Here is a 10,000-nt window from a genome sequence, read left to right on the forward strand (position 1 = left end):
AGAGAGAGAGAGAGAGAGAGAGAGAGAGAGAGAGAGAGAGAGAGAGAGAGAGAGAGAGAGAGAGAGAGAGAGAGAGAGAGAGAGAGAGAGAGAGAGAGAGAGAGAGAGAGGGAGAGAGAGAGAGAGAGAGAGAGAGAGAGAGAGAGAGAGAGAGAGAGAGAGAGAGAGAGAGAGAGAGAGAGTGAGAGAGAGACAGAGAGAGAGAGAGAGAGAGAGAGAGAGAGAGAGAGAGAGAGAGAATCTAAAAAAGTCTCTTCCTACCAGGGGCGGACTGGCCATCTGGCGTACCGGGCGTTTTCCCGGTGGGCCGCTAACGTATCGGGCCGGAACGGAGGCGGTGGCCGCTTAGACGGACATATTATAAATGTGAATGCACGCAACGCGAATGCAAAAGACACGTATGCAGATTCGGTGGAGGGCCAATTCGGGCATAAAAATGCCAGGGCCGCTTTCTCTTCCCAGTCCAGCCCTGCTTCCTACAATTATTTTGGCAAATGTGCAGTCTTTACGGACAAAGACGGATGAGCTTCAGTGAAATTCCAGCATGATTTTAGGAATGTTTGCGTGATGGCGCTCACGGAGACTTGGCTCTCTGAGAGGGATTCTGATTCCAGCCTACGACTGGAAGATTTTGGTGTGTCTGTTTGCACGGGCCGGGATGCGAAGGTTACTGGGAAAGCGCAAGCAGGTGGGGTGTGTTTGTATATTAGAGAGTCCTGCACTGCATCCAAATTGTCCTACTTCTATACTATATACAGTGTTGGGTAAGTTACTCTGAAAAAGTAATTAATTACTAGTTACTAATTACACATTCAATAGTGTAATTAGATTACTGTACAAATGACTCTCTACAAAAAGTATTTAATTACTTATTACTTTCTAAATCCTATATCAGCCTTGATTAGTTCAGTGATTCAAGGACAGACATAAAACGACTCTCAATTCATTCAAATAAATAATATAAACTACATAAAGTACTCTTATTAACTGACCAAAGTATTACAAATGTGAGAAAGATACATTAATGCATGCATTTTAAAGTTAGATTTTGAATTTTAATGTCAATTCTACTGTTGTATACGTTACACAGTATTTAATTCAGTTACATCAGAAGTAATTATAATTTAATTACAGAACAAATAAGAGTAATCCCTTACTTTACTTTTTTAAGGGAAAAGTAATTAAATTACAGTAACTAATTATTTAGTAACTACCTAACACTGACTATATAGTAGGCGAAACTGAGTATGAGTCATGAACAGTATGTCCGAAACCTCAGTTTGCAAAAAACATTAGGCGAGAAATACCCGGATGGTGTACTACTGCAGAGATTCATGAGTGTGGATCAGATGGACACTTCTCTATCCCATGATGCCACAGGACCTGAGCAACGGTCACATTTCAAAAGTAAATCAAATAAATATAGCGCAAAACTTTAAGGCGGACGTCCGTTTTTAATGTAAGTGCCAATAAATGAATTTCTCATGACTAAATGATGTTTTTATCAACGCTCACGTGTAGGTTGTTGTTAATACGTCATAGGTCAAAGAGCATATGGGTCACATGACCATAAAACATGGCAGACGCAGTATGTCCCAAATGTATTCATACTACTCCCACTCATACTATACAGAACGTAGTGTTTTAACGGCCGATAGGTGGGTACTTATTCACATTCAGTACTGTCATTGAGCTTCTGACTGTGGCATTAAGACCTCAGGATTTGCCCCGGGAGTTTCCCCAGCTGTTCGTCACGGTTGTCTACAATCATCCCTGAGCAAACGAGGATAATGCGGTAAGGGAGTGGTGCACGAACTGCAATCTGCATCTCCTGATGCACCCTGTTTTATCCTTGGAGATTTTAACAATTGTACGTTGGAGAAATCATTGAGCCACTTTAAAGGGGTCATATGGCGTGAACACGTGTTGTTCTGTGTCTGTGGTGTGTTATAAGTCGCTCATGCGTGTATTAGACGTGTAAAATTGCAGAAATGAAAGTGTGGGAACAAAAGAGTCATTCTATGTAAAAGCGAATGCTCACCAGACCTGCCTGAAACACCTCGTGTAGCCACACCCCCACAAATCTACATCAGCTGGTGGTCTGATTTGACTAAGACCGCCCAAATGTAGACTCAAGTAAGGTGGGCGTACCTGTCAGTACAATTGAAGAGGAACCTGATGTTCCAAATATAGTCAGAGGCGTTACACGCTTGCAGTATTCCACCTATCACTACACACTGGTGAACTGGCCAATCACAGCACACCTCGCTTTTCAGAGCCATGAGCTTTATTACACATCAGTGCGTTTCAGAGAGGCGGAGCAAAGAGGAGATACAAACATGCACGTGTGTGGAGAATACAGCGTTTATCAACCGTTTACATCTAAAACAAACTATAATATTCGTTTCAGCTGTGTCATATCACTCCTTTAATCAGTGTGTGACCTGTCCAACTCATAAGGATAACATTTTGGATCTGTGCTATGGACCAGAGCATGTGAGCGGAGCTGAGCGGTGAGAATTTCCGCTCCCCACTCACGTGGGTGTTCGCTCCCCCCGCTCCACCGCTCAGTCGCACTGCTCCGCTCAATTCCGCTCACCTACAATTTCATCTCGCTCCAGTGAAATCGCTCCACGCTCACTCAAATTAAAAATTCCTCTGCATGCCTAACACCTGCCGTTTTCAACCGAAGCCTTACCCCTCGTTTACACTGCACGCATCTGCGGCACGTTACGGCTCCGACGTGGCTACCGGAACTGATCGCGGTCATTCTAGTCTATGCTTCAGTGGTGACTGGTGCCTCCTCTTCAGGGGAAGCTGGAATTCAAAATACGTGTTCAGTGCTTCACGTGAACCTCAGTGCATCACGCGTCATGTCAGAATACGTGCCTGCTGCAGACGCGTGGAAAGGGTTTATGATCAAAGAGACGCTCGCGTTCAGAAGACACTGCATTAACACTTAACTCCGATTACACATGAGACTAAGCGAGTATCTAGCAAACGCGAGCGTCTCTTTTATCATAAGCCTTTCCACGCGTCTGCAGCAGGCACGTATTCTGACATGACGTGCCACACACATGACGGGCTAAATACATGTTTTCCCGAGCTTCGCATTACTGCTTCCCCTGAAGAGGAGTCACGGATCGCCACTGCTATGCTTGTGTTTGCACCAGACAGCTCTCCTTCACAACGAACCATTTTTGAAGTGTAGGCTGACAGTTTTGTTAATTGTTGAAGGCACAGGTGAATTCTGGGTGGATTTGTGCATGCCCTAGACTCGTGGTGTGAGCGGTATCGGAGCAGAACCGGAGCGAGACAGAGCGATCGCTCCGGCCTTTGGATAAAAACCAGCTCCGCGCTCCGACTATATTTCGCGCTCCCCGCTCCGCTCACATGCTCTGCTATGGACCGATTAAAGGTGCTTTGGTAAATCACCTTTGGGTACTTCAGATCATAAAATGCTATTACTTGTTCCTACATATAAAACTGTTCTGAAACATGAAAAGGCACAGTCAATCACGAAGAAAGATTGGTCTAAAGATGCTATGTTACGTTTAAAAGGGCGTATGGATGTACAGACCGGACTGTTTTTATGGACTCTAGCTCGGATATTGATGAAGTTACTGATGTAATATACACTTATGCGACGTTTTGTGAGGATATGTTCATTCCTGTGAAATCCTTTAGGAAACTTCCAAACAGCAAACCTTGGGTGACCATTCAAACACGTTTCAGTTGAGAAACTTATTCACGAATTTGGGCTGGATTTTAATCTTGTGGGATGGATTTTAGATCGTCTTAAAGTTAACGACTGCTTTTCTGAATGGCTGGTGTCATCTACTGGGTCACCTCAAGGGTGTGTCCTCTCTCCTTTATTATTTATATTGTACACAAATGACTGTAGGAGTAGTTGTAGAAATAGGCACAATTGTAATTGTTCACCTATTGAGTGAGGAGGTTGAAGATTTTATTGTTTGGTGTCAGAAGGCTTTTTTAAAGCTTAGTGTTCTTAAAACTATGGAGATGACTATTGATTTTAGTTCTAGGAGGAAATTCATTCAGTACGAGAAAACATGCATGAATGGAGTGGATATTGGGTACTGTTTCAGATCATAAATGGTCCTTTTTCTCCAAATACAGAGATTTTGTGCTTGCGGAAATTAAGGTCATTTAATGTGGATAAGTCATTGATGTGCATGTTCGACAGACCTTATATTGAGTCGCTGTTTTCCTTTTCACTGCTGTGCTGGTTTAATTCTCTAAATGTGAAAAACAAGAATTGTATTGAGAGGATTGTAAATCAAATAACTGAGAGGAAGCAGAGGACTATGGCCCAGATATACTATAGACAGGTTTTGGGTAGAGCTCAGATCTTATTATCAGATGATTCCCACCCGTTATATCACCTTCTCCCTTCTGGCATTCCATATAGAACTCCAATCAGCAAAACAAACCGGTTTTGTTTAGTTTTCACATTTAGGGTAAAATATTTAGGAAAATTGTGTTTTTGTTTGTTTGTAGTTGTGTTGTCTTAAGTGATTTGCTTGTACGCTGCAACCAAATTGCCTTCAGGAAATGAATGAAGATGAACTGAACTGAGCTCTCTCTCTCTCTCTTTTGTAATTCCTGTAATCTGCAGCGGTCTCTGGACACAGATGTGTGGAGGTAAGTTTATGGGTCTTTAGGGGAGGCAAACCCCACTGCACACACACACACACACACGCACGCGCACACACACACACACACACACACACACACACACACACACAGCTATTAGTTCAGCGTCATATATCAGACAGAGTGTGGTCTGTGGCGGGAGGTCTAATAATGAGCTCTATTGATTAGTTTGAAGTCAGTTCACACTGATGAAGCTCAGAATGGATCATTCACTCACCGAGATCCTCTGAGAGTCGATCTGCACATGACCTGAACCTCACACACACACACACACAGACACGCACGCGCACACACTGAAAAAAGTAACTTGTACAATTTACTTAATAAAATCCTCGTAACAATTTGTACGATCATTTTTTAAGTAAAGTTTGCTGCTATATTTCAAGTTCAACTTACTAACCAGAATAAAGTAAATTCTACTTGTTAAAATATCAAGTAAATGTAACTTAAAGTAAAGAAACTTCACAGCTGACTTAGTTTGATATTGAAATATAGTATTTATTTCCATCTGAGACGGTGAAGTGAGAAGAGATGGTGGTGTCTGTACTGGCGTTAGCACACTTACGGCTCAGTAAGTGAAATAACTCACGTCATGCCTCCCTCAGCCTATAGGCACAAGCACCGCTCTTCTGAACAACAGTCACAACTTAAAAAACCCAAACTGAACAATAATACCCAAACTCTCCTAAATCTCAAAGATAAATCAACACAAAACACCAACACAAAGTCTTTCTCTTCACTGAAAAACACTTCAAATGACAGTTCATCTGGAACATGAATCTCCTAATGCAGTCAGATGCAAAGCATGCTGGGAACTACAGATCAACTGAAAGGTATTATTATTATTATTATTATTAATTTATGTAGTCTCAACACAAAATAAATAAGTAAACTTAATTTGACCCATTTAAATGGGTTTAACATAATCAAATTGAGTTGGAGTTACTGAGTTACTAAAATTAAGTCTCAACAACAAAAATTAGTAGATTCTATTCCCAAGATCTTTACGTTATTTTAACTCAAATTTTTTGTTTAAACAGGAACATAATTATATTAAGTATATTTTAATCATTTCTTTTCATAAAATAAAAAAATAAAACATTCAGTGCACACGCACACCCTCACATCAACCAACAGTACACACTACCTGACCGCCACACACACACACACACACACATGACCTGGACTCCAGGAGTGTATTTGTCTGGTCAAAGTCATCAAAACAACAGAAATGATCTGACTGAATTCACTTACAGTCTCTTTAAGTATTTCAACATTCTCATGACTATCTTTATTTTGTCTATGAACACGCAAACTACACACTCACCCTGCCGACTTCTACAAGGTTGGTCACCATGACGATGGTTGCCGTGTTCTCCTGCCACACCATCCTCCAGAAGTCAATGGCGGTCTCCTGCATGGGTCCTGTGAAGATGAAGATGAGAGGAGACACTCAACAACACCACCACAGCAGCAAAAATATAACCTCACAGTTTTAACATCGTTGGTCACATGACCGTGTCATTATTGTTATTTCATCATTTAAATAACTTTCATGCCATTGTCGTTTTCATTCATGTTGTAGTTTGGCAGCATTAGAAACTGTTCTTCTATCAGAAAAAGACAGCTGTGAAGATGATTTTCTTTCCTTCTCATCCTTTCTAAATAATTCAGTGTCAGTGTGATTGACATTTCCTGGACTCCAATTTAACACATTATTCACTGAGCAAATAAAAGAGAAAATAAATCAACAAGATGACTTAATATATATATTTTTTATTTGGGCTGTCCAAACATTAATCGCGATTAATCGCATCCAGAATAAAAGTTTGTTCACATAATTTATGTCTGTGTACTGTACATATTAATTTTGTATTCATAAACACATACATACACATTTAAGCATACATATTGAGGAAGTATTTATTTATATTTACCAATAATTTAAATTGCATATTATGTTTATTAATTTTTATATTTGATATCTTTCTTAAATATATGCATGCAAGTGTACGTGTTTATAAAAACAAAATTATATATATTATGTAAATACAAACTTTTATTCTGGATGCGATTAATCGTTTGACAGCCCAACTTTTTTTATAGACAAGAATATTGTTATTGTGAAATCATGAGGTGATGATAATGGTGTGGTGTAAATGTGATGTTGTGTGAAATATTAAAGCTGCATGTCTCAGAGTCTCTGACTGCTCAAATGCCTTCACACCCACTCTGCCCACATGCCCCAGGGGATTGTGGGTAAATTTCCCAGTGTAGTGGGAGGCAGGCATCTGCTGTGTGGGTTTGTAATGATGATCTACAACATTCACCGGCACACATACGCACACACACACACATACGCACACACGAGCGCGTAGCACACACGCATGCACATGCACACACAAACACACGCATGCACGCACACGCACACACACACCACACACACACACACATGCACGCACACACACACACGTTGAGTTTCCAAGTTTTATGGGGACATTCCATAGACACAATGGTGTTTATACTGTACAAACTGTATCTCATATTCCCTCCCCCTAACCCTAACAAATCACACACAACTGTCTGCTCTTTTACATTTTCACAAAAGTTCATTCTGTATGATTTATAAGCTTGTTTCCTCATGGGGACCAACAAATGTCCCCACAAGGACAAGGGTTTTGGATATTGCCATCTTTGTGGGGACATTTTGTCCCCGTACCGTAGGGTTTACCCTTCACACACACACACACACACACACGTGTAACGGCTCCTGTCAGACGGCCAGAGATTCAACATCACAGTCACACATCATCTCTAATGGACCAAAACCCCTGAAACATTAATAACAACATCAGCACACATCACTACAGCAATATTGATATTTTTCCTCATTATTTTTTAATAATCTGACATGACTAAATGATACTCAACAGTCAGCCATATAAAATACAGCCAACGTAAAGCACAGAATGATTTTAGACCCTTCATCAACATTACTTATATTGAATCATTTCTGTGTAGAAAACTCTCACATCACATCTCCTGGTGTCATAACATTCTTTGTGTGGTATCATGACATAAACATCATTACTGACGCGGTATTATCTGGTTCAGTCCAACCAGAATCACTCCAACAACAACAAAACACTCTCAGACAGAGACACGCTCAGTTCATATGACACAAACTCACATCTGCTGACATTTAAAAACATTCATATGACACGGAGCTGCAAACCACGCTTTATTAAAAATATATTTTAACTAAAAAATGAAGCTGCCACCGAAACTTTCCAGAGGAGAGTACAGGACAAAGTTTCTGCTGAAGTGTGAGGATTCTGTATCACAAAGCTCAGCTGTGACAGCTGCTGACAGATGATTCTGGAAACTCACCACCTTTCATCTTCATGTGTGTGTTGAAATCTACTATAACAGCAGAATGTAAAGTGTCTGATACTGCACTCATTAATTTTACATGTGAGCGCACACACACACACCTGTGTGTTCGCCTGTTCTACAGCGTTTTCAGGAGAAATGAGAGAGAACGCAGGGTGATGCTACACGCACACACGTGTGTAATGAACGTTTGAGTGATGAATCTTAGGGGCGGGGCTCTGAATGATGTACAGTATCTGGAGAAACCTGGAAACAAGTGTGTTTAGGGAACAGAAAGCATGATAGAGTTGATTGATTGAAGAGACACACAATAAGACTTTGGTGTTACTCACACACAATGAGATGAGCAGAAACATCTCCAGGAGACTCAACTTACTCTCTTGAGTTTACTCACTGCATCTAATAACTCAGAACTCAAGCTGCTATTGAGAGTCCAGACACCTCATCTGTTTGTGTGCGCATGTGTGTGTGTGTGTGTGTGTGTGTGTGTCCATGTTCTCTTCTGAGCTTTACACCAGCAGCTGTCAATACAGTTGAGCTACAGCAAAGATATTAATATTAACAACATGCGCCACTGCCCTTACAATGAATGGGGAGGAATGCCACGCTCAATATGGCCGCTCTAGCGAAGGAAGTCCCGCCTTCCAGTGAAACGAGCCAATCATCAATCAGTATTGACTGAGGATTCTCTGGGGAGGGGCTCTTGTGAGGCGCTTGCCAGCCTGTGCGCAGGCACAGTAGTATGGAGGACTAAACCTGCAAAAATTATAAATAAATGAATGTATAAATAAATAAATATATAAATGTAATAATATGAAAATAAATACAGGAATGAATGGTTTGATAAAACAAAATAATTCGTTTTAGCTATTATTGATCTTAGCTTTAACTTTTCTTTTCATTTTTTAAATTGATTTATTATTTTTTGTGTCCATTTTTAATTATTTTTAATTATTATTATTTTTTATTTTTAGATTATTTTATTTATCCTTTCCTTTTATTTTTACATTTATTTATTTATACGTTTATTTATTTTTATATTTATTTATTATCGCATGTATTTATTTCCACTTTTATTTATTTATTCTTGTATTTATTCTTACTTTTCTGTGTCTTGTATGATAATTAGATGGGTTGGTCTTGCCTACTATTGGTTCAGCGTAGATTGAAGCGTTCGATCGATTACTCTTGACTTGTTTTGGACTAACGTCACGTCACTCACTGATCGTTTGCTTCGTGTATAACGTTTATGGCGTGCGCACAATTAGCTAGAGAGTTACAGCATTTAGCCAATGAAGTCGATAACCATGCATCAAATGACTGTGTGTCATTCAGATTAGATGCACTTATTGAGGATTTATTACAGATTGACAAATGACAAAATTCTTCAAAATCTGTGCGAGTCAGGGGGTGCTAAGGTGGTGACCAAGTTCCGGTTACAGGTCCTCTGCCAAAGAGGTGCATGAACGACCTCAGCAGATTCGTCGATTCTGAAAGCACAAGACGACTTGATATTAAGATGTCTAATAAACACAGACTTTCTTGTTACATGATTTTGACATTCTTGTTAAGATTGCAAATTATTGGTATGATCGCCCGTAACGGCTGAAGCGAGGTGAAAAAATAAATAAAGCGATTTGACACGGGATTCGTACCCATACAATAAAGTGAGGCAGCGTGTCACTACGGTAACAATCACACTAAGCTATTTCGCAATGCTAGCTGCTGCGGATCTTTGCAATAATATCAAGATGTCACACAACAATATGCAGCTGGATGAATCAAGGGAATATGCCCGTTTTAACTTGTGACCTCTGTGTTATTTATCTCTTATGGAATGTAGTTTACGAGTACCGTTTAGTAACCACGTCTTTTTAGAAGGAATGGTTTCCATTTGATGGCCCCTGTAGTGAAAGAACGATGCTCATTA

At 40.2% G+C, this 10,000-nt stretch overlaps 1 protein-coding gene across 1 annotated transcript in view; it reads right to left on the reverse strand.

The window, feature by feature from the left end:
• The window catches only part of si:ch1073-391i24.1 (receptor-type tyrosine-protein phosphatase mu), a 72,543-nt gene that overhangs the window by 20,720 nt on the left and 41,823 nt on the right, over window positions 1–10,000 (reverse strand). Inside the window, exon 13 of the mRNA XM_057333425.1 lies at window positions 6,005–6,102. Coding sequence (XP_057189408.1) covers window positions 6,005–6,102 — 98 coding nt within the window. The remainder of the gene's footprint in view (window positions 1–6,004; window positions 6,103–10,000) is intronic.

This window comes from Triplophysa rosa, linkage group LG5, assembly GCF_024868665.1.
Source record: "Triplophysa rosa linkage group LG5, Trosa_1v2, whole genome shotgun sequence".
NCBI classification, from domain to species: Eukaryota; Metazoa; Chordata; class Actinopteri; order Cypriniformes; family Nemacheilidae; genus Triplophysa; species Triplophysa rosa.